Raw genomic sequence first — 26,717 nt, 5'->3', positions numbered from 1 at the left:
GGACATACCTGCTCTTGTTAAAAGTTTATTTTGGTCATGTTTGTTCTTTGCACAAAGCAGTGAGTGATTTGTGGAATGATTTGTTCCTAGGTTTCATCCCTCAGACAAAATAGGTTGCCCTATTGATGAAAGTATGCAGCCTAAGGGCCTTACTCGGAGTTGAGAAAAGCACTGTCACTTTCTGTGCATGCTTTTCAGGTAAAGATAGATATGAATGTGTTTGTGTTTGCAGTTAATGTCTGCCTAAACAGGCTAGAAGACATCAAAGGCAATGCAATAAAGCACAGAGCTCATAGCATACAGCATTATCTTTCAAGTATCTGGTCTCTATAGGGGGCGGCTGTGGATCAGAGGTAGAGCGGGTTGTCCACTGCGCATGGGTGTGTAATTGTGGTATGAAGTCCATTTACCATTTATCTGCAAAGACTAATTGATTTTACGTCAGTATTAGTAAAAAGTCTGCAGTCTGCTTTATGAGGAAATTCATACTGTATGTTTAGAAATCAAAGTGCAATATTTGCAATATGTACAATTGTACACATTTTGTACATTTCATCAAAAGATCATCAATTGCATTCAACAGTTTGGGTAAGTTATACACAATTACATTGAGTACATGTACAAATGAAATGTAACAATTTTATTGCTGCCACATTGCATAAACTATTTCAAGAGTGAGTGAAGTACATATTTAGGTAGAACAGACCTGTCAATTGATTCATCATAAGAATACCTCTTTAATATGTAGCAATATTAGAAAATTAAAGTTTTATTCAAATTATTATATAAATATACTTTAAAGTCATAATTTATGTGAAGAAATCTTTAAGCTTAACATCTCAGCCTGATGCTCTCTGTTAGTTCACTTAACCACTTTAACTTTTATACAGTAATTTTATACAGTAGAGTCTGATTCTCTCAAGTTATATTTTCAATAAAGTTTCTTACATTTCAGCACGTTAACCAACAGATTATGCAGTATTACAAAGTACCATAAGCCTTGTAATTGATCCTATATCTGGCAATTGAGAGCTGTATAGCTGAGGTATTGAATTAAGTTATTAGTGTCCCTGCTATGTGGACCAGAGCTGCATGACAAAGAATAACATGCAGGTTGAAGACTAGCCTGCCACATGGTTGAAACACAAAGTACAGAACAACATATAAAAAGCCCTGCTTTACTTCTACACTAATGCCGATTGTACAGACCTAAATCAACATATAGCTTTTTTTCTCCATTGAAATTACTACTACGACATCATGTTGTTTGCCCCTCTCTGAGCATTGTCAGTTGTGGAGTGTCTGCAATGGGTTGAGTTCAGGTGCTCAGTTGAAGGCTGGATTGCGGACTCCAGACAGTGTGCTGACAGGAGCACTTTTGCCTTTGAGGAGGGTGAGGGAGAAGACGAAGAAGCAGACACTCATAACACCCAGGATGATCACACCCGAGATAAGCGCGCTTGTCACTGTGTTCATCTGAAACACTGGAGCTTTCAGATGGGCTACAAAGCACAAACATAAAGAAACAACTCAATTGGTTCAGATTTCTACAATCTTTCCATCTAATATTCTTCACCTTGAATGCATAAGCCCCTGTAGAAAAACAGCTATTTGTGATACACAGAGAATTCTCAGTCCATGGATGTTTTTTCTTGTTCCTGAGAAGAATTACCCAACTTTTCATGTCATGCTGGTATATTTTCAGCTCACCTACAGTGGTGTTTGATAGCAGGAAATGTTTCATATGGACCATCCCAATGTTGCGAGCTCCATTTTATTTTAGTTTAGTTTTTGCCAAGCAACAGTTTTGAGGTTTTGAGGCAGAAGTGTGACGCAACGAAAATAAACTGTTCAGTGTAGACAACATGGCGGTTTCTGCAGATAAGATGAGTGCAGCTATGGAGCAAGCTGCTCACTAACTCTTTTTTCTCTGTGATCCTTCTGTTGGATATGGACCAGGCTCTTGAAATTGGGCCTTTGATCACATGTTGTTTACTCTCTGAGCTTTGCCTCGATGCTGTTAGTACGTCATACGCTTCAATGATCTGATTGGTAGATTTGACCCGTATGTTGGTGATAGACCGATGGTTTATCCAATCAGCAACCAGTATTTTCACCCCTTTACAAAATATCTCCAAACCAGAGTTCCCAGATGGATATGTTGAGACGATGAGAATCATGAGAATCAATCCATCTGGAGGAGTCTAATTAAGTAAATGCAGGTGGAAGAGCTCTTAATTTGTCAAGCATGGAACATCTCAGGATAATAGGTCATGACAATGTAAAAGAGTAGGCTATATGAGACATTTCCTTCAATTTGAAGGCTTTTACTATTTTATGGCTCCCTCTCATATCATTGAAAGCCAATGCCCCTTTAAAAGTGTCATTCCACATAATAGGAAAGTGAAGGCTTACCCAGTTGAGAGTTGTTGGTTGGTGTTTCATCTATAAAAGAAAAGTAAAGGGCATGTAAGGGTAATGGCAACACATTGTAATCAGTGCATTGCTTAACTCTAAAATGGTTTGTTAGTTATTTCTTGTACTGGACATTAAATGATGCCTTCAGGCACTATCTATTGCCCAGATAAGTTCTCACCGTCAGTCATCTGAAAATCATTGCCAATATAATCAGCTGTTAGAAATCACAGCAACAAAGAAGAGTTATAAAGTTTGAAAGAATTAAAAGAGCTTATGTATTGAGTTTCAGATAGGAAGAAAAGGCAGCTCACAGTCAAGGTGCTGTTTGGATAATGTCAGGAAGAAAAGGGTGCTTGGTGGGAAACAGACACTGAGGAAAAGGAAAAACAGTGGAGGAACTATACCACTCCGAGTGATAATAGGCCCGGCAGTCAGGACTGCATTCCCAGATGCAGCGTTTGATTGCTTTCCTTCGGACACATCTCTCTTTTTCTTGCTGCCACAGATCTATTTAAAAAATGGCAAACAGATGTGATGCGTCACACTTTCTCATGTATCCCTGTTTACATTTTATAAACTGTATTGTTGTGCTTTCCTGGTTATATTGTCACATGGAATGCAACATATGAAAGATGTAATTCTAAAATAGCAAACACTGAATGTGTCTCATCCTGTTTTGAATATAGTACTACATGCATTATGCTCCATTTGTTCTACTCCATACAATATTTATATAAAGTGATTTATAATTACACAATACAAGAGGGTTGATGGAACAGCCTCAGTCTATACTGACTGAAGGAAGGAACATAGCCGGATTACCTGTTATTGTATGCACATCATGCAGTTGTTCTGGCCTGTCCACTTTTATAGTTTAATTAGCCCTCAGCTGCTGTCAGTTAGGCCCCAATAAAGCAAACGAGACGGACAATCTGAGAAAGTTATGTGTTTCTGCCTCCATCTTCTGTTCCTGTCTGCTCCCTGAGCCCTCTCTGTGTGCTCCTGCTAGATTCCAGCACACCCGAGGAGTCTCTGACACAGTGGCAATGACTGTGTACCGTTTAGCTGTAAAATGAGAAACTTTGTGACCAAGTGAAAACAAAACCAACCCCCACCCACCCACCAACAGACCGGCAGGACAAACTTTCTCCTTTTCCAGCTGAACAGTAAGTTTTAGAAGTAGATACAGCTTTCTCCCGTCATTGCCACTGTGTCAGAGACTCCTCGGCTGTGCTGAAATCTAGCAGGAGCACTAACAGAGCACTAAAATATGTTTATGAAAACACTTTGTGGGGAAATAGTCAGTACAGTAACATAAACGTGATTCATGTTTGATCAGCACTGCCTAGTTTCACAGTTCGATCACTTCTGAGCAGTTATTGACACTGCATCAGAGACTCCTCGGCTCTGATAGATTGTCAAGCAGAGCATTGGAGTCAATGTAAAACACTCCGTTAAAAGTCCTACATTTAAATTAATATTTAAGCAAAAGTATTATCTGCAAAATGTACTTAAAATAGTAAAAGTAAAAATGCAGAAAACAAATTCAGTGCAGTGTTTTGCTATGCAGATTGGCAGTGTTATATTGATTACTCTTTATGATTGCTTATATTACTGATATAAGAAGAATATGAATGTGCATGGTTGAGGTGGAGACGATATTCACAATTGTACATACTGTCGAGTAGTTTAATTTAAAATACATATTTGTATACGGAGATCTGCAACATAACTAGTCATTCTAATTGTCACATAAGTGTAGTGGAGTAAAACAAATACACTGTCTCCCTCTGAAATGTCGTGGAGTATAAAATAACTAAAATAAAAAAATACAGTACAAGTGCCACAAAACCGTACTTGAACAGTAGCTGAGTAAATATACTTCTACCACCACCATGAATATGTGTGTGAGTCTCTTTGTCACATGCTTACAAAGTAGTAGAAGTCTTACCTCATGAAATGAAGCTGTAGATATGTGTGTTATATTTTATCCTAATAATTTGTCATATTACTTTTGAAAGTGTCCTTTGGGACCCTGCACATCAGCTTTCTGCTCATGTCCCGTCTTGCCTCTGCATTTTAAAGTGTTGGGCAGAAGGACAGACAGGTGTTGGCGATCTGGGCAGTTGTCTAGTGGTAGTAAATGGTTGCCCATGAATAAACACTGTAACTCCTAAATATCCAAGAAGTCCCTGTGTCTTGCTTTCAAGCTGTTTGACAAAAGTGAAGAGAAAGACTGGGATTACAAACCGGAGCAGAGTGTGCTGATGTCTGTAAAAATGGAAATAAATATATTTATTCAGCCATTTTATTGGGCATCAACCTCACATGTATGTGCATGTTGTCGAAAAATAGACTTGAAGCGAAAATAAACGCTTCAGGACACGTTTACGGTACGGGAGGCAGCTGAGACGGGAGCCTGCACGGTGCAGAAAGCTGCATAGATTAAAATTAGATTGTATCTGTATGTATGAGTGAAAAACGCATCTCATACGCTTGTGGTCTAGACATGGGGTTAATCTCACTGGCATGAGCATTGGACAGTCATCTGCTCGACACAGTTTGGTGACACAGTGCAGGAAGACGGTGGACATCTTCTGGTTCTTGTGCTTTACGAAGCGGAACACTTCAAAGGCAAAGCGGCCCATTTGGCTCTTCCCATTTTCAAAGACGGCAGTCTGAGGGTCTTTTTCACAGCTGGCTCAGGGAGGAAAAATCAGAAAGTATTATTAGAAAGGAGAGCAATAAAAATATAAGAAGTTAACAAAATTCAAGATCTGTTTTCAAATTTGAGTTACCTAAAGAAAAGATCATAGCGTAAGTCATCGTTAGGGTTTCCAGAGGGTGTGGTGTAACAGTAGTCCATTAGAACGTTCCATCTATTTAACATTAAAGATTAGTAAATCCAGAGTTCATGGATTTAAATGCACATGAGATCATGTAGACGTAAAGGGCTTCTCAGACAGTGGGGACACATTGCTTACCTCTCCTGGTAGGTGAATGCCACCAAAATTATCGTTGTGTTTCCAGTAGAAATTATCATGTGACATTACAACCCTGCCTCCTAGAAATTATATTTTTATGCGGTTTATTTGTTTCTCCCCAATTTTGTTTTGCAGGCAAATGAAATTGCTGCCTGGATTAGGTGGATAGGGAGGCAAATGGTCAGGATGTATGGTGGTCACACAAAACTGACACCAGAGAGGATTGCACTTGTTGCACTTTGGTTAGGATTGGGGTTATGACAGATGGATTTTTTGCTTATGTGAATAAAATGTCACAAGTCACTTTTGGAATTTCAGTAGTTTAAGTTCCCCTCCACTCACAAACATGTTTTGCTTGTTATTCCTTCACTTGAATTTTGAATGTAAAAGGCTGTTTTCACATCAAACTGCTGAAGGAGGAAAGGTTCTCCATGCTCATTTTAAGTGGCCGTCCACATGAACGTCCACATGAACTTTCTGGAAAAGTCTGGTTTCAGCAGTCATGTGTGGACAGGAAAACTGCAATTTCTTGTTGACATTGTTTGAAGTCACACTGCAACAATAAATAGTCAGTTGTATCCATGGAGACTTGTGGAGCACTCTAGATGTGAACGGCTGACAGTGTTGCTGTCATGGAAGGCCTATTAAAAACAGTGAGAAGTCACTCAACTTCCCAGTCAGTCCACACAACGAAACCTGTAATTTTTCCCGTATGAATTTTTCCAGCCTTGTGATTGACTAAAATGGCATTCCTGATTATTGCTTTGGCATGTGCATGACATTGTTTTAAGCGGATTGTGCAGTTTCATGTGGACGGAGATATTTTTTATCACACCGGTGGTGTAGACAGGGTTTTTTTTAACCGGGGGCCATAAAAGTTTGGTTTCAAAAATACCTGTGTTCGTGTGGACCTGGCCTAAATCTCAGTTTATCACGTGTACCAGCAGGATCATGTTGTGATATCTGGAAGCCAATTATGGTCTAATATGTAATTAAAGCCTGCTTTATAAACAGCGACTGATTTTGACAATTCACACATGCACTTCATTCAGGAACATTTACTGTACATCTTTCACACATGCAACTATTGCATGTGTGTCTGTGAGAGCAGTGCCTGTGCATTGTTGAACCTGTTGCTTTTTTCGTTGCCCGTGTTGAATGGTGGGAGCAGTCACACAGCCCGCCTGAGGTGTAATGTGTAATTCTGTGATCTACTTGAATCAGAAACATCACAGATTTAAAGACGTCATCAGTGGAGTCTTGACTGTTTCACTTGCTTCACTTGAAAGCTTCTTTTGTCAGACAGACCTAACCCTTTACATGCTTCCTGCTGTGTTTCTTCACAACACAGCCATACAAGCATTTTCCCTCAAATGTCACAAGGTGGAGAATTGGCATTACAGATTTCCCTGAATATCGACCCCTGGTCCCATACATACATACATGACCCCATGCAGGAAATATTCCTGAACATTTCATGGATTGACTGCACGAGGGATGTGAAAACTTGAAGCCTCCAGAGCACATACAATCAGAATTGACCTTTCAGTAATTACACATTTGAGATTAACAATATTCATTCATATTCATAGATTATATTATTATTGTAGATAAGTAACATTTGTTCATGATGTTAATTAAAAAAAAGGTCAGAGTGGCATACTTCCATAACAGATTTGCTGTTGCAAATTAATAGTATATGAATATATTTCTTGGAGACAGAGTTGGTTATTCACATAAGATGAGTTAAAGGAACAGTGAGTTGGATGTAGGGGATTCTATTTGCAGAAATGGAATATGATATTCACAACTATGCTTACATTTATGTATAATCACCTGAAACTTAGAATTGTTGTTTTAGCTAACTTTGTGCATTAGCTTAGGAAGAACCTTTACAGTGGAGATCAAACTTAGAAAACAAAGTATTAATACTTGATTAATTCCTAAATACTGTTACTTTTAATTGTTCATAATTTGATAGAATATCCTCTGTGTCTATACCACTGCTGTACTAGCATGTTTTTTTAAATAACCAAGGCACTTCAACAAAAACCTTTATTTTGTGAAAAAACAGTGATCTAAATTAAAGAACAGTAACCACTGTGTCAGAAGAGAAGATTTCAACAATGTTTTCTTTTATAGGATTAAAAAAATAACAGGAAGTATAGAGGCCATAGCTTTGAATGACTTCAGCACATCTGCACCCACAGGACATCACTAGTTTCTCACACTGCTCTGGTTTGATCTTGCTACATTCTGACTCAGTCTCTTCCACAGTTCAGTAAGTGGAGTGGGTTTCTAAGACATTACCTTGTGACCAAGGATTTTCCAGAGATTCTCTATGGGCTTTAGATCTGTACTCTTACACTTCTTCCTCCAAATTGAACTGACTTCTTTAGACACTTTGGGTTCAGTCTTTCCTCAGTCTAATGCCGAACATAATGTTTCCCATCAGACCCAACCCCCTGAACTTTAATGTCATGTCATGGTTTGGGTGATGTTTTCTGCAGCAGGAGTTGGGCCTCTTGCACAGCTACATGACAGGGTGAATGCAAATGTTTATGTGAACCTCAATACCTCCACTGCAACTGTCTCCCATTTAGCTGCAATTTTCATGCAAGACAATGTCCCCTGTCACACCTGTAAAACAGGTGAAGCAGTTCCTTGAAGCTAAGAATATTGAAACAATGAAATGGCCAGCCCCAAGTCCAGATCTAAACCAATGGACCAAGATCAAACCAGAGCAGTGTGAGAAACTAGTGATGTCCTGTGGGCGCAGATGTGCTAAAGTCATTCAAAGCTGTGGCCTCTACACTTCCTGTTCATTTTTAAATCCTAGAGAAGAAAACATTGTTGAAATCTTCTCTTCTGACACAATGGTTACTGTTCTCCAATTTTGATCACTGTTTTTTTCACAAAACATGTTAGGAAAGCAGTGGTATAGACACTGCTATAATTTTTCTCTAATTTTGATCTCGAGTGTATATACATAGGGATCAGGTCCTCTTCCATGAGAGAGTCCACCATGTTTCACTGCCATGTTTCTACAGTAGCCCAGAAGAGACAAACTTAACATTGGCTCTAAAGGGGGGAATTTCACGTTTATACATTACCTGAATTGATGGGAAGGGTGTGTGGAGGGGTATTCAGTTGGTTGCAATCTGCAGCTCCACCACAAGATGCCACTAAATCCAACACACTGCTCCTTTAAGTATTACTGTTGACTAAGGAGGCATCGACAAGTTAATAATGTAAACAATGAGCCATCTCCTCCAAATATCTGTATAGTTCTTCTATTTAGCCCCTCTCTTCAGGCAAAGTCACTCCCCACCCCCCACCAGCCCTATAGGGAAGATCAAATACCCGAATACAAAGACATAGTCTAATCTGAATCCAGAACCAAAGGGTAGATACAGGTATGTTGATCTGACAGAAGCAAATCAAAGGCCATAATTAAAAGCAATAACAAACTGTGAAAAAAAGGGATTTCCCAGAGATGTGAAGAATGCTGATGCTGGTCATAAAATCCCTTAAAGGAATACTTACCAAGTGGAAACAAATCTATATTGAATGTGGGTCATATGTTGTCGAAATGTACTGTATAATACATTTCTAATTGAATTAATTCTTGATCAAGAAAAGGCAGGAAGTGACTTAATAGTGCTTGTGGATTGAAGGTATCATCCGCAGTAGACACCTCCTGTTCCTCGTTCCTCGCTATACTGCGGCTCATAAGGGTCGCAACGAACATCTGATTCTGCATCAGGTCTTCGAACTCCCCTTCTTCTATATCATACCATGTACCTTGTGCCATTGTCGCTACTACACCAGCTTTATCCACAGCGCCTGTTATCTTATCTGAGCTTAGCTTAGCTTCCAAGTAAGATGGTCGATGTTAGTTTTCGGCAAGTGAAGTCCCACCCACTGATCTGTAACAGGTCTGTAGCATCAGTGGGTCCCGTCTCCTATAGGCTGGTTTAAAAGGATGAACTAGTGCTTGTAGTTTCACCAGAGCTGGTCTCTTTAACACTTCCTGCTTTAAAGGACACAAAGTGGCGATTTCGCGACATTTAAAGCAGGAAGTGTTAGAAGTAGATACCGCTTTCTCCCGTTTCAGGGGAAAATGCACGGCCGTTCAAAAATATGACTGGGTTTCTAACGATACAAAGCTTAATGCAAATGGGTGAAGTCTTCCTTTAAGAATCATATAATTTAAAGACATTTGTTCTAGTCAGAGAACATCATCAGATCATTTGATCAGTTCTCTGGAGAGGTCATGCAGACTTTGCATGCAGAAACGTTCACACATTTATTACATTAGGTGGTTTCAAGCCCAAATTGGGAGGAATTGATATCTGGAGAAAGCCACATTCACAAACCAGCTATTGATGAAATGTTTGGATGATGGCTTCAAAGAAGTTGGTCAAGAATATGAGCAGCTCCTACATATTTGTAAGCTGTTTTTTCCCCAAGCCAGGCTGCATTTCTCATTTAAAAAAATAATTATTATAATAAGTTTAATATAAGAAATAAGCAATCTATTTATTTTACTTTTACTGTACTCTGGTATCTACCAAATACAGAAGCGGTCAAAACTCCAGCAACACATGCAGTATAAAGAATAACTTGACTTTACTGTCAGATCAACGCGTTTCGTCTTGTTTCGGCTTCTAGGTATAATGAAGTATTTCTTTCTACTACATTGCTGGAGTTTCAACCTCTTCAGATATATTGCCTTCTACATGCACCTTGGAAGTAGGTGAAGTTGTGCCAGTAACCACCACTCTGCTTCTATATCAGCCAAATACAAGCCAGTGGTGTTATTCTTCACCAGGGGCATAGGTAAAGACAGTGCTTCCGGTACCCTTGATGACCCCCCCCCCCCATGCTAAAACACAGGACCGTTTCACTGTTTCACAACTGCTCACCATCATTTGATAACCTGTGAAATGTGTCTTATGAATCAATATGGAGCTCACTGGTATTTCTCTACTCTCTCATACATTACAGTCATGGTGGTATGTAATCCCACCTAACTTGTATATTTTCTCCTCCTTTTCTTTGATGTATGTTTCTTTGGTTTAATTAATGATAATTTGGCCATGAATAAAAAAATAATCAAAATCACAATTACTTCATTTATTTTGTTTTATTCTTATTTTGTTTTATTCTCAACATTTACAAAATAGGCCTGCTGGGAAATCTGTTCCAATGGTCGAACAGATTTCCCAGCAGGCCATTGGTCGAATAATGCGTCACACTGGAAGCACCGTCTTTACGCCCCTGGGCCCAGCATAAGGCTTGCACCGGAGCCTAGAACAACTATGCTACAACACTGTTCTTCACACTGTGTTCCAGTTCATTTACAGTGCACAGTTGTATGGCTGTGGGTTTCATACGTTTTACTTTTACCAACTGCAATATTTCTATTGAATTAATCCAAAGAGTTGAAAGAAAACAAACTATAGTGGACAACATCTATAGTTGTAGCATCTTTGAATACGGAGAAAAGCGCTATATAAAACTGATCTATTATTATTATTATTAACATAAAGTGCTATAATAACCTACTCTCCCTCTGTCTGCGTTAGTATCGACATGCTCGTGACTTATTCAGATTGAATGGCAAGATGTGGACTGAATACCTCCTATCCAGGTTAGTAGCTTTTACAGCTGCAAACACCCGCGTCTTCAGGGTCAGTCCTGCCATGGGGATGGACAGCTGCTGAACGTATGATGAGTCCTGTACATAAACCACAAGAGCATTCAGCATGTTTGTCACATTCCTTGACAATTTCAGTTCATCCTGTTGAGGGATTTGTTCAGTTTCATTATGCTTTCATTTGACCATATTTTTGTTTTTTTTTTATTGTTGTTTTATTATAACAAACATAACATATTAATAAACTGGCCAATCATGGCAGTACATACAGTATATCTTGATAGTTTCACTACACTTCATCAATCCCTGCAAATCTATCATCTATTTTCCATGCAATCCCATTTACTTGTGCCTGGTTTATATTAGAGTGAATTTAGTGCAATGTTTGACGTGAATTAAAGGTAAATTGAGCATAATCTTCTCTAATTACAGGATTAAAGGTAATTTGCTGCCTATTCAGACTGCATAAAAGCCTTTCTTAGCCTCTGGGATCCTTATCTCATAGATGGATCATCACTCTCAGAAATCGTTGCAATTGCAGGTGTAAAAGATGCAGATTGATTTAACATAGATGCAGAGCTTCCAGTGCTGTTGGAAACATGCTGACTTAGAATGGCTTCGGTAAAAGCCTAGTTGTCTGTACTGTGCAGCAAAATAGCAGCTATTTACTGGACTGATGTGGACTTACATTGTAGAGCAGTAGATTCAACGTGCTGATGAAAGTACCATTGCTTTCCTTCACTGAGATGGCTGCTGCCGACCTTCAATAAAGATGAAGACAGGATCAAAGCTTTCAAAACATTGTAAAAGGTGATTCCAATATTTCACATTTTCAGTTATTTTAGCTGTAATAATACATATGGCATACATTTTGGGTGTGTTTTCTTCATTTGAAATTATTAAAGTCCAACCTCTGCTTCTTCTATAATAAGTCTCTAATAAACTGTGTAGCCAAAATGCAAACCTCGTCCAAATAAACCTGTGAAAATTGAAGTTTTTAGACACATGTTAGTATAGCATAAAGTCATGAATATGTCAGGCTTTCAGTCTAAAGCTCTGGCTTCAAAATAGTTTTTACTTTTTCCACTAGCTTGGGAACCAGACAAAACCAGCCCAACTTAGATTTTATTGACTCCGGTAATGTAAGAGGGGCCAGACGCATCCAGTTTTTAAGCACTTTTGGCTGTGCCCAGCCAAACCATGCTGCACTGATTGCATTTCCATTACTACCAGTTTTATTGCCCCAAGCCCAAAGTTGTGTGTTCAGGTTTTAAAGATTTTAAAGTCAGTCTGTTCAGCTCTCAGTACTTTTGTAGCTTCTAGCATGTTCTTATGTTCGCTTTCAGCTATATAGGACTTGTGCTAAAGTTGTAATCTGTTATAATTGAGCTATGTTGTTTCTAGCTTTTGCAGTAAAATATAACTGCAGGTGAGCCTCGGGCAGCCTCATCTCCCAGAGTTCCTTTGGAAACCGAACAGTCTCGACTGTGTGACGTCTGTAGATTGGCAGCTCTCACCTCTGCAATGCAGCATGAGGCCTTCACATGCTCCATATGTCTGTTGATCCTCCATTGTGAGTCAGCAGTGATGAAATGTTACTGCACCGGTCAGACACAAAAGAGTGAGCCTGACTCGGAATTCAGACTTGAACGGTCTGTTTCATTCACTTTTACTTGTCAGAAGTTGGAAGTTCCTAAATTCTTAGTACAATGGAACAAAGCATAATCGGCAGTGACAAACTCCGCCTGACAGATCAACCGCTTCTGTTTGGCCTGAAAAGCGTCACTAACTTTGCAGTGCATTTGAACATAGCAAGGAAATGTCGCCACAGACGCTAAGATGGTATTTCTCAGCAAAGCAGCAAGAACAAGTGCTTTCAATAGTGGGTCATATAATCAATCTCCATTGTTTTAACTTAACAGACAAGTAAATAGATGAAAATACGAATTATACCTTTTACTGTTTTTGTCAGTTAAAAATGTTCATTTATTTATTTATATATATATATATATATATATATATATATATATATATATATATATACACTGACAGCAGTACATATCGGTGATATATATATATATATATATCACCAATATGTACTGTGTGTACATTTCATTGACTAAATACGCGCTAGAAAGCCTTCATCTTTTCTTCAGAATCAGCTACTTATCACAAGTAACCGGCGCAACTTCCTTCTCATTCATCTACAGCGCCACAGCGCTTGACACAGTCGAACGCTCAGCTTCTACTGACTTCAATGCGGAAGCATAGAGCTGGTTGTTCCACTGCAGCCAAACTAGACGCTCATTGGATAAATGCTTGGCTTTGTCCCGCCCATCGGACAGTCAGCGTCTCTGGGGGTCTATGGGGCAGTGTGCTGGCCCGGATGCTCGGCTTCTGCATGATGATTGGGTGAGCTTCTGAGGCGGATTCTTTCTTTGATTGACAGCTAAATGAGCAAATCAGCGATCTTGAAGAGTAAACATCCAGCGGAGCATTTTCCAAATTTTTCCTTCTTTTGTTCTGAACTGATCCGGAGACTTTACCGATCCTCAGAGACTTTGTCTTTGTTGAAAACAACTAACGTTGTGTTTGGCGACTCTGTTTTGTCACTCTACGGTTTCTTTATCCAACGAGCTGCGGCAGCTCCCCCCGTCACCATCACTCCCAGGCGCTCACATTTCACAGTAGCCTGGTGCAGCAGCTCCAGCTGGGCCAAGGCTGTTTAAGCAGCCTAGTTCTGCTGCCATTGAGAGGACACTGGTCAAGTCCCTGGAAAAGACGCCTAGTTGGTACGACAAGGTCACAGATAATTTTCTTGAAAAGGAACGAAGGGTAGAATTTACATATAAACAAGCAAACACATTTATGATGTTGGCCTGTGAATGTTCTCATTCGTCCAGGTCATCGTTATCCTCAAAGCAATTTCAGTCAAAAACAACTGGACTGGTTGTTTGTCTAGGAAGACGTTTCACCTCTCATCCAAGAGGCTTCATCAGTTCATGTACGCATCTGACCAGGCTGGGACTGGTCCAACTAACAGGTGTGGAGATCCAGGTATTTAACCTCTCACAAGGCCGATGATGTCACTGAAACCCTTTGTGCTCCACAAGCCCACGCCCGTCGTTAGGGTGACAGTCGTTGGTGGGCAGTTGGTTTCGACTTTGTTAGTGCTCTATTGAGTCTGAACGACAGTCGTTGGGGTCACACGGGCCATGTGTGAACAGTTGTCCTTTGAGGTTAGATTGTTGAATCTCCTGGGAAGGGATGAAAGGGCAGCATTGTAAATTGGAGATAAGTGGTGTCTCAGACCTCCTCCTCTGTTTAGCGATGGTTTTTCCACTTTTACATAGATAGCTTCTTTTACTCCTCTTTCAAACCATCTGTCCTCTCTGTCCAAGATTTGGACATTGCTGTCATCAAAGGAGTGGGCTTTCTCCTTGAGGTGTAAGTGGACAGCGGAGTCCAGGCCTGAGGAGTTAGCTCTCCTGTGTTGGGCCATGCGTTTATGCAGTGGTTGTTTTGTTTCTCCAATGTTAAGGTCTTTGCATTCCTCGTTGCATTGGACAGCATAAACCAGATTGCTTTTGTGGTGGTGTGGTGTTCTGTCCTTCGGATGTACTAGTCTCTGTCTGAGTGTGTTACCGGGTTTGAAATACACAGGGATGCAGTGTTTGTTGAAGATCCTCCTGAGTTTCTCAGATACCCCAGCCACATATGGGATGACTATGTTGTTTCTCCTGTTATCTTTTTCTTTCTCAACCAATTTGGTTTTCTTTCTGGAGGCAGCTGCCGTTTTAACAAAGGTCCAGCTGGGGTAGCCACAAGTTGTGAGGGCACCTCTCAGGTGCTTGCGTTCTTCCCCTTGAGCCTGTGAGCTAGTGGGTACGTTATCAGCTCTATGCTGCAGTGTTCTGATAACGCCAAGCTTGTGTTCCAAAGGGTGGTGAGAGTCGAAAAGTAGATATTGATCCGTGTGAGTGGGTTTTCTGTATACCCCTATGTGAAGGCTCCTGTCATTCTCCATATGGACGTCACAGTCCAAGAAGGGCAAGCTGTTGTCCTTAACTTCCTCTCTGGTGAACTTGATGTTTCTGTCCACTGAGTTGATATGTTCAGTAAAAGTTTGCACCTCTTCGGATTTGATCTTAACCCATGTGTCGTCCACATATCTGAACCAATGGCTTGGGGTCACTCCTTTGAAGGAGTTCAACGCCTTGTCCTCTACCTCCTCCATGTACAGATTTGCCACAATAGGGGATACTGGTGAACCCATGGCACAGCCGTGTTTCTGTCTGTAAAAAATGCCATTGAACTGGAAATATGTGGTATTCAGGCACAAATCCAGAAGTTGGCAAATGTGGTCTGGTTTGAGATTTGTTCGGTTTTGTAAGGAATTGTCCTGTGTGAGCCGCTCTCTTACAGTGGCCAAAGCCTCCATGGTTGGAATACAGGTGAACAAGGAAGTCACATCGTAGGACACCATGGTTTCATCTGGATCCATTTTTAGGTCTCGGACTTTGTTCACGAAGTCTATGGAGTTTTGGATGTGGCGTGGGGTGTTTCCCACCAGTGGTGCCAGAATATTGGCAACATGCTTGGCAATGTTATAAGTGACCGAGTTTATGCTGCTGACAATGGGCCTGAGCGGGGCCCCTTCTTTTTGGATTTTTGGGAGTCCATATAAGCAGGGGGTTGAGTCCTGGGGGTAAAGCCTGTAATACTGTGGTTTGCTAATGACTCCTTCTTTATGTAACCGCTGGTAGGGTCTCGTTTCAGAGTTTCATAAGTGTTAGAGTCACTGAGTAATGCAGAGATCTTTGCCTGATAATCGGTTGTATTGAGGACAACTGTGCATCTACCCTTGTCTGCTGGAAGGATAGTGATGCTGTGGTCTTTGCTCAGTGCCGTTACTGCTTTTCTCTCCTCAATGGTGAGGTTGGATGGGGGGACCTTAGCCTGGGACAACGCTGCTGACACTTTCAACCTTAGCTGTTCAGCCTCAGTTCCATTAAGGTTGTTTTTCTTTATAGCCGATTCCGTAGCCGTAATCAACTCCACAACGGGTACCTCTTTTGGTGTCATGGCAAAGTTCAAGCCCTTGGCTAAGACCTCCTTCTCTGGGTGGGAAAGATCTCTGTCCGACAAATTCTTAACCCATCTGTTTTGTGTTTCTTCCTGTGCTGGAAAGTCCGTTTTTTGCCTCCAAGTGAGTATTTCTGTGTTTTTGCCAGTATCCCGGGATTGCAAATTGTGAAATTTCTTGGTTTGTCTCTCTTTGCTCTTGTTGTGCTGAGATAGTTGGGCTTTTTGGGTGAAATCCACAACTCTTTCCATGATAGAGACAGGTAGGATTGATGTCAGTTTGCGGAGTGAGAGGTCCGCTTTCTCTTTAAGCCCTTCAATGGTGAAATTGACCTGCCTTATTCGCTCACCGAGGAGTTGGTTTTGAGCCTTTTCTATGATTTTCTCCACTCTATGCCGAGTATGATGTTGGCCGAAAAAATGAGCTTAGCCTCATAGATAGACAGACAGACAGACAGACTACTGTGCCAAAGTAAAAATGCTTTAAACTAAGAATGCATTCAAAAATGTTCAAGGTCATAGTTTATTTATCAATTATCAACATGCAGTGACTGAACAGAATAGAATAGAAATATTTAATTGATCCCAAGCTGGGAAATTGCAGTATAACAGCAGCATTACACAGACACATAAAAGCAGTAATATAAAAACACAATACAAAAGATACCTAAAAATAAAATGTATAAATAAGAGGACTAATTGTAGTGCAAATGTAAACATATAATAATAATCTAAGGTACAGTGGACAGATTATGAGAAAAAACATATGGTGCTTCCGATTGTATTGTTCTGAACAGTTTACCTGTTATTGTACAGTGTGATGGCATGTTGCAGGAAAGATTTCCCGCATCTGTCCCTTCTTCAGCGGAGCTGGAGCAGCCTGAGTGAGAAGGTGCTCCGCTGTCTGACCACTGTGTGATTGAGAGGGTGCTGATCATTGTCTATGATTGATAACAGTTTGTTCAGCATTCTCCTCTCCACCTTGGACTCAAAAGACTCCAGCCTGAGACCAAGTACAGAGCCAGCCTTTTTGATGATTTTATCAAGTCTGTTGGTTGGCTCTGATGCTGCTGCCCCAACACACAGCAGCAAAGAAAATGGTGCTGGCAACAACCGACTGGTAGAAGATCTCCAACATCTTGCTGCACACATTGAAGGATCTTAGCTTCCTCAGGAAATAGAGTCTACTCATCCTCTTCTTGTACACAGCGTCTGTGTTAGATTTTCAGTCCAGTCGTTTGTCGATTACCACTCCCAAGTATTTGTAGTGCTCCACCTCCTCCACAATCTCCCCCCTGATCCATAGTAGCTGTGAAGGCATCCCCTTCTTCCTGCCAAAGTCGATCAACATCTCTCCGGGCTTGCTGACGTTCAGCCTCAGGTGATTCTGTTCGGACCACTCTACAAAGTTGTCTACCAGTGTCCTGTACTCACCCTCATCCCCTCCCCATACACAGAAAACTTCTGCAGGTGACATGACTCAGTGTTGTACTGAAAGTCAGTGGTGTATAAGGTGAAGAGGAAGGGAGAAAGCACAGTTCCCTGTGGAGCTCCTGTATCACTGACCACCATGTCAGACAGGACACTGCCCAGACGGAAAACTATGGCCTTGCCCGTCAAGTAGTCAGTAATCTAGGAGATCATCGAGTCATCAACACCCACCACCTGCAGCTTCTCACCCATGAGCAGAGGCTGAATGGTGTTGAAAGCAGTGGAGAAATCAAAAGAAAGTGATCCTCACATTGCCTCCCCCACCATCCAGACGCATATGGCCTTGTTGCAGCAGGTAGAGGACAGCGTCATAAACTCCTAAATGGGGCTGATACAAACACAAACTACAGAGGGTCCAGAAACGTCCTCACCTGTGGCCAAGACCAGTCTCTCCAGGACCTTCATCACATGAGATGTCAGGCCAACTGGTCTGTAGGCTGCTGGGTCAGATGGCCTTGACTTTTTGGGGATTTGGACCAAGCAAGAAGTCTTCCACAGCAACGGGACTTTCCTCTGTCTCAGGCTCAGGTAGTACAGATGTCCAAGTACAGGCGACAGCTGGCTGGCGCAGGTCTTCAGGATCCTCTTTACCTGGCCTGTAGTCACCGTTGGCCGGGGGTTGGTGGAGATGTCATCAGTGGAGGAGGAAGAAGAGGGAGGAAGGGGGGCAGATGGAGAGGTTGTCACGGTTCAGTCATCCAGCCCTCAGTAGTTTTCCATTGATCCTGCCTCTGCCCCACTCAGCCTGTCAGCCACACCCACCTCGTCAGTTCACCCTACTCACCTGTGCACACAGCTGCCTCTCATCACATGCAATCAGCCCAGCATATAATCACCAGCTCCACACTCACTCCTTTGCCAGATTGTTCTATGCCATGCAAGACTTTCCAGCATTCTTCTGCCTGTCTTCCCTGTACCAACCTCGCCTGTCCCTGATTCCGTGCTTCGTCTGCATCCTCATAAATCGACCCATCCTTCTGTCCCTGACCAAGAGTTTAGCCTCTCCTCTCCTGATTCCTGTTTGCCGTTTTCTGAGTCTGAGTGAACCGTTGAACTTTTACCACTGTTTCTGAGTCCTTTGTACTGCAATTTGGTCCATACACCACCCGTTACAGAGGTGTTGTATAGGAGAACGATTGTTTGGGACAGTGTGAGTGTGTGGGGGGTTGGGGGTGTAGAAGGAGGTGATCTAAACCTGTTGAAAAACTGGTTATACTGGTTAGCTGTATCCAGGCTCCCAGATACCTGTCTTCCCCCCTTTATCCCTGTGATGTGCTTCATTCCTGCCAACACATCCCTCACACTGTTCTGTTGAAGTTTGGGGGGGGGGGGTCTGTGACATATGCTTCTATGGCATGAGCATATAATAAATCCAATGTTTTATTGTCTCTGGTGGGGCAGTCAACATATTGATGTAAATTATTTTAGGTGTTGTTTAGTAAGGCACCATCCATCCGGATGTTCGGTTTGCAGTTTTGTGGAGGCGGTGCTGATATCTTCACCGCCCACCGCTGCGTCAGCTGACTGGGGGATGTAGACAGCCATAACAATGGCGGATTTGAACTCCCTTGGCCAGCAGTTCAATGTCCGGGGTACAGAGACGTTCCTTCACACAGACATGTCCGGGATTGCACCAACTCTCACTCACATAAAGTGCAAGCCCACCACCCTTCTTCTTCTGACCTTCTGTCTCTTCATGTGATCCCAGACAGCCCGGATGATCATCAGAACTTCTTTACGCTGAAGAAAGTTCTTAGTGACATTGGCTGTATGTTTGGGCTGCAGAATACATTTTAGGCCAATTACACACCTCCCTGATGGTACTGCATGATGGATAAGTATATGCCTTGTAGGTGCTACCGGCACCCAAAGATGATTGTTCATTTCTTGATTAACTCAAACTTTCAGTTTGATTAAGACTAGGCCCAAAGCCTGGCTGCCTTTGTCTCTGAAACAAAGGCCTGCCGTGCCTTCTACCCCACAACAGGTCACACCCAGGTGTGAATCCTTCAAGGGACCCCAAACTGTTCATTGGCTGACTTGACCCCATGGCGATGACATCACCCTGGCCTATATAAAGTGAAGCACAACCGCTTCCTTCTCTTTCTCCTGCTCTTCCTTCCGATCTCTCTCCTGGATCACTCAACTCGACACGCTCCTGCGGATCCAGGAGACCAGCTTCCCGCTGTCCCCTCGGCCCTGGACCTGGCCTACGGCGATCACCAGCAAAGGTTTAACCAACCGGTTATCCTCAACTGAGCACAGCACAGAGCGATCCGTTTCCTCTTTTGCCAAAGAGCCACAATAAGACAAGAACCTTTCTTCACCACGAAGCATGTTATAGGACTTTATGAACGGCTAGATACAATTGTAACTTTGTCATAAGAACTGAGAGATCAGGCTTCTGGTGCCTTCGTGACACACACACACACACACACACACACACACACACACACACACACACACACACACACACACACACACACACACACACACACACACACACACACACACACACACACACACACACACACACACACACACACACACACACACACACACACACACACACACACACACACACACACACACACACACACACACACGCAGTTAGCTTTAGTTGGTTTATTGTGTTTTGTTTGTTGCATTTATTAATTTGTTAATAAATGTTTGTGTTTACCATATGTCTGATTATTTAATGTTACACAAAGATGAATGAGCCAGCTTCTACTAAGAAAATAACTTTTAAATCCTTCAAATAATTAAACTATTACATTTATCGGTGTTCAACCCTTAATTAGTAGTTTAATATATTTAATGAGACTTTAATATTAGTTATCACTCCGTCTATGACGGTGGTGCCCCGAGGAACTCTGGTTTAACTAGAGTCATTTTTATTATTATCTTTGATAATTATTGGTGATAACTAATATTTACTTGATTAACGATAAGTTTATTTAGAATACTCAATCTCATAATCTGAACGTGAGTCAAGGCCCTACATTTGATTGGTTCTCCGTGTGAAGTTTTAATAAATTAAAGTTATTAATTTTTAGTAATTTTTCTTTATTAATTTTCTTTATCAAATATTTCATTTGATAGCCACACTATTGATCCAATTAAACCCAAAGTACTTACAGCCTGTATTTCTCAGCATTGAGGACACCATTAATTCTGAAAAGAATCTCCAACTCCATTTGCAGAAATGCAGCCCCAAACTTGCAAGGAACGCATCAGTCCAGAGACCTGCTGCCATTTTTCTGTACCCCATTTACTATGTTTCCGTGCAGAGTTGAGTCGTTTGGCCTTGTTTCCACGTCGGAGGTTTGGCTTTTTGGCCACAAGTCCTCCATGAAGACCACTTATGTCCAGACACCTCAGGACAGTAGATGGGTGGACCTGGGTCCCACTGGTTTCTGCCAGTTCTGAGCTGATGGCACTGCCTGACATCTTCACATTTTGAAGGGAAATAAGTTTGATGTGTCTTTCATCTGCTGCACTAAGTTTCCTTGTCCGATCACTGCGACTACGATCCTCAACGATGCCCGTTTCTTTGTTCTTCTTCTAAAGAGCTTGAGCAGCACATCTTGAAACCCCAGTCTGCTTTGAAAGCTGTGTTTGCAGAGACTTTGCTGATGCAGTAGAACTACCTTGAGTCTTGTTGCTGTGCTCAGTCTAACTGTCTTCCACAACCTCACCTTGGAGTTTGGCTGTTCCTCAGCCAGTTTGAAGCTTCCTTCACAGCTGTTTCTGTTTCATTTAACAACTGTTTCAAGCACCATGTGAAATTGATGATCATTAGCACCTGTTTGGTCTAATTGGTTGATTATACACCTGACTGCAAGTGTACCTATAAAAAGTGTATGCTGGTTTGAAGGCAAAGGGTAGTAACACCAATTATACATTTGATTTTGATTTATCTTTTGTTCGCTCATTTTGTATTTCTTTAAATTGATAAACAACTATTATATATATTTTTGTAAACATTGTTAGTTTACGGCATTTTTTCACACCTGCCTAAACCTTTTGTACAGTAGTGTATATATAAGCTTCCAAATGAAAAAATAACGGGGGACTATTATTTATAGGAAATCAAATTTGGTAATCTGGCTTACTGGCCCTTTTGACAACTCAGGCTCGCAGGCTTCTAAACAGCAACAGCAGACATTGCCATGTAAAAACAGGAATGTCTGTAGTTATATCTTACATACATGTATAGGTCTCTTGATAATGAGATCCAGTGTCTCAATGAGATGACCTGTATAAATAAAGGTTAAATATAAATTAAATATGTGAATATGTGAATTTGGGTACATTTTATAACATATAAAAATATATGGTTATTATTAAAGAACTTCAGATAGTCAGGGAATAAAAAACAACAGTGCCATTATGTAAACAAACAGACATTTAAAAGGTTAAAATTCTGAAAACGAATAAATATTCATTAGTTATGATCAGGACTGATGATGGTTAAAAGGGGGCGGGACTAGATAAGCTTTTGCTTCTCCCGCTTTCCCTTTCGGTCATGTGAATTGTAAACCAAGATAATGTGTGAGGATGGTTTATCTTACTGACATGCCCTAAATAAATAAATAAATACATTTAAAAAAAGATTTTACTAAGTGAAAAAAAGTATGCAAAACAGTATGAATATATAGTATTTTTGTTAGGGATGCCCAGTCTGACTTATTCAGTCCCAACATCGATCTGATCCCACTGCTTAATGAATAATCTGTATGCCTGACTTTGTGGAAGTGACTGGGATCATTCTTTTATGTATAAGACATCAGGCTTGACTTACACATTGCTTTCCTAATTTTGTCAAACAAAATGTGACAAATAAATACATAGATATAAATTTACTAAATTGCTATTTATTATTGAGAAAATAAACAATGCACCAGCAACTTAGTAAAAATTCAAGTTTTAAATGCAGCATGACATTGGTCAAAACTTAAAGAGTATATAGTATATATGGTATATAAACATTGAATACAGTAGAATTGACCCGATCCGATACCCAAAACCATTATCGGATCAGTGCACCCCTGATTTTGATAGCAGTTTGAGGAGGTGAAGACATTTTTTTCCTCTAAGGTAACAAGTGGGAATTTTCTTTTAAAACTTTCCACAAAAAATAAAAATGCTTCAAAATGAATGTTGTTGCTAATCATTAATATACCCTAGACTGTGAAAAAACACGTAATATACAGAAAATAATTTACCAACATAAGTGACATTGTAGAAATAAACTGGCATTTAAAGGGTTACAATTCTGAAAATGAATAAATATTTGGTAGGAAAATAATAATATATAATTTAATGGCAGTTTTTTGACACACACACACACGTTTGACCCATAAAGACATCAGAACAAGAGATGCACAAAATAATTCCATAAGCTTTATGCTGTTGCTTTACTTATTAAAATGGATACAATATTAATAAAGAACGCACTTGCTGCGAGAGAGTTCTATCTCTCACTTGACCTTTTCAGCTACATAGTTTACACCATATCTGAATCATATTGGAGGTGTTTGTTTTCTTTTGTTTTTTATTCGGCTAGCATAATGATTCACATTTGACAATATCTCAGACTACAGCACCTCTCTGATACATAGTCAACAGAATAAATACGCACAATGACTGTATTATTTGTATCAGGCCTGTTGCAATTAGAGTTGTTCTGATACCAATATCAGTAACAATACCAGTATCGGTTATGCCTCCGATACTGTCTAAAATGCTGGAACCCAAGTCTTTGCACTGATCATATGCCACATAACGTTAAGACGGACTGTTAATGGTTTTTATTCTCTGTTTGTATTTGTACATAATTTACAAATGGTTTAATTTGAGTCGGACCATGTAACAATGATAGCAAGGATATCTCATCCATATATAATATATAGCATAGTACTCGGTATCCGTCAATATGCAAATTCAGGTATCAGTATTGGGAAGGAAAAAAACGGTATTGGAGCATTTTTTTTGTTGCAATGCATTGCATTATATTTTATAGTTAGTTGTGGTATTTTGTTCATCTCCTGTACTTCAGTTGTCAAAAGGTCCTTGACATTATCTCGTCCCACTTGGGGGCAGACCAGTTTATGATTTTCAAAGCCAATAACGCCTACAATTAGTACTCATTTTATGACTTGCTGGCTCTCTGTAGCACTTTCGGACCAATTTAAAAGTGGAAGTGAGACTTACGAGGCTAGCTGTGTGTTGTTAACCAGGTATTCCAGCGGGTAACTGCAGCTGAACTTGTACAGCAGACCTGGCAGGTAGCTGATGATGGTGGGGGGATCCGGTGTGTCGATATACCCCGAAATGTTTCCAATCTGCACCAGCGATAGGTTTCCATAAGCGTTGGGTCCTTGAGCCGTGGAGACCTGCGGCGAACAACATCAGTGTGGGTAACACTCCTTGTGGCACTCTAACCGACCAGCATTTTCTTAATGTGGGCATACTGTACTTTTTGATCTGAGAAAGGACCCTCCAGTAACTGTCTCATCCAGCTTAAAGGTTGAATATGGAGAATGAGCAGAACACTGCCATCTAGTGTCTCAAGATCAGAGTCGCAACAACCAAAAATAATTCCAGCAGTCGGGTTGCCAGGTCTGTTACCAAGTGTGTCAGCGATCAGCCTGCTCCATGTCAGTGATGAATCATTCAGGTTAACAACTCATTTGGACTAATCAATGAATTTTACAACAGTATTTAACATGAGCCAGTCTTCAACTGGAACTCTTTCTGTGAGTGGTGTGGAATCCATTAACTAGCTCTCAACTCAAAATGATTCCTTGTTTCTGTAAACTGATTGGCGTGAGCAGAGCAGCAGCTCCACAGCAGTGACAGTGAGACTGAAGGCCGTTAGCGCTAGCCGTTACAGCTAAGTAAACATGAAAGTTAGCTTACTTATCAAGGAGAAACGTAGCCATTTGGGCGTGTGTATTAACGTTGAACTCCTTTAGCTGCGTTGAGCGACAGACAAACCTGGCAACCCGCAATGCTGGCCCCTATTGGCTGCTACAATGGAAACAGAACTGGACAGAAAGTCATTGTCAAACCTGTCAAAACTATTTTAAATATTAATTCAGACTAAATATATATTTTTATGGGAAAGCAATACTTTCATTCTTTACCCCTAATAATGCCCCGTAGGTGGATTATTTCTTTTAAATATATAGATTTGAATAAAGATTCTACATATTCAACCTTTAACACTCAACAGAAAGAGAGACACTCCAACACAATCCCCTTCACAGACATAAAGAGTTTAGGTCTATTAGTTAGCATACATACTACACACTTAAAATAAACGTTGACGCATCTAAGACTATGAATCATTTTATGGCAGTTTTCAATGCATGCCTCATATCTGAATTACAGCAACAATCTTACAGTATCCATTCTACAGTTGTATTAGCTTTAATGATGTATTCTCAAAATGTTGGTATTGCAATGTTTCTGATAGGTCTTAATTACCTTAACAACAACATAACTGATCTATCCTCAAAAGTGTGCAGTGATGCTGACAGAAATACTGGAAAATCTGTGAAACAAGCAATTATACATTCCTGCTTTTCTTACCACCAGGGAATTGCCACAGGACTCCAGCGTCGCCAGGCTGATACTAAAGATCACCACAGTGGGAAAGGTGTTGTTGTTGATGAAACCACGGCAGTGGGCATCTCCATGCCGACCATTTAGGGCCAGGTCAGTGTCGGTGTAGCCAGAAAAGAGGACAGGGCAGAAGTTTAACTTGAGGGTGATGGTCTGCACCCCACAGTACACACTGATATCCCTCTCCGCTGCAAAACACACACACACACACATACACACACACACACACACACACACACACACACACACACACACACACACACACACACACGTGTATACAGACATAAAAATTAGTCACAATATATTTTGTTATGGCTTAAAGAAATTGAAATTGACTTTTTTTTTGTTTTAGAGAAGAAGGGCAGTTCTGGGATCACAGTCCAAAATCATCATGTTAAATTTTGTCACAACTCAGGAATTGATATGTGGACAAAAAAAATATTGCCACTTTTTTATAATGAGGAGAACTTTCCATTAAAGATTAATTCACATGTAAATTCCGTCCATTAATTGTGAAAGAAAAAGAGTTGAGTTCCTCACCGGGGAAGCGGCTGTGAAAGTTGGCATCACAGTTGTATCCATTGAACTGAGCTCCAACTGATAAGGCCTTAATAATCAGTAAAATAATAAAAAATATATGTTCCATTTCAGCACCTGAAACAGAGCAGGAATTTGCACTTAATGTAAGAAATCCAGTCTATGCACTCCATTTGTCACTTCAGAAAACAAAAAACAGAAAGTGATCCATCATATATTTCATTATTATTATCATTGAGAGAAAAACTCAAGATATTCCCAGAAGATTTTAGTTATCGCGTAACAGTTTGGACTTCAGAGGAACATCTGTCATATGCTTGCCAACCAGAATCAAAGCACATGGAATCATCTTTAAACACCAGCAGCTTTGGCAGCAAAGTTCTAAGAGTTGGTGCTGGATACGGTACTAATAACTGCAGTCATTTCATCAAGCAGACTGGCTTATCTCTGTGTGCGCATCTCATTGTCCTTTGAAAATTGGGTATGACACAATCGTTGTCAGTCACAGATACGGAGTTTCAGTCCTGAGGAAACAGCTAGATTAAAGGAGTAATTACAGTTTGTAGTAAGCGCCTCTAGCTCTGACAGCAGACGGAGTTGTTCCTGACAGCTTGAGGTAAAAAGGCAGACCATTGCTCTACGACAAGTAGAACCACTCACCCTGGTTCCTGGAAGGCAGCGAGTCAGCGGTTCTCCATAAGCTTGGGACAGGCGGTGGAATGGTCCGCACAGCATCCCTACCTGACAACTAGAAACAGGACTCAGGAGCAGGGGGTGGGGGAGTGGGGGGATGGGGGGTGATCCTAAACATAAGAGATTCATTATTTGAACATGTCAACAAAAAGGCCTGTCCAGAGTGAACATGGGAAAGTCCATCAAATTTGAATGTGTTATACAAATCCTTTCAC

At 40.8% G+C, this 26,717-nt stretch overlaps 1 protein-coding gene across 1 annotated transcript; it reads right to left on the bottom strand.

The window, feature by feature from the left end:
* Window positions 1-1,326: 1,326 nt before the first annotated feature.
* Window positions 1,327-25,921, bottom strand: zpld1a (zona pellucida-like domain containing 1a; the record flags this gene model as incomplete). Its single annotated transcript, XM_083926959.1, has 10 exons — window positions 25,813-25,921; window positions 25,240-25,460; window positions 23,857-24,038; window positions 11,753-11,825; window positions 11,048-11,145; window positions 5,217-5,297; window positions 4,944-5,115; window positions 2,823-2,925; window positions 2,416-2,445; window positions 1,327-1,502 (listed from the first exon to the last, which is right to left on the bottom strand). Exons 1-10 carry the CDS (start codon window positions 25,916-25,918, stop codon window positions 1,327-1,329), a joined length of 1,242 nt encoding a protein of 413 aa, XP_083783085.1. The 5' UTR covers window positions 25,919-25,921.
* Window positions 25,922-26,717: the final 796 nt, after the last annotated feature.

Source organism: Echiichthys vipera (genome assembly GCF_963691815.1).
Source record: "Echiichthys vipera genome assembly, chromosome: 14".
Classification (NCBI taxonomy): Eukaryota; Metazoa; Chordata; class Actinopteri; order Perciformes; family Trachinidae; genus Echiichthys; species Echiichthys vipera.
The sequence above is the reverse complement of the archived record's forward strand: the minus strand, read 5'-3'. Positions and strand labels throughout refer to the sequence as shown.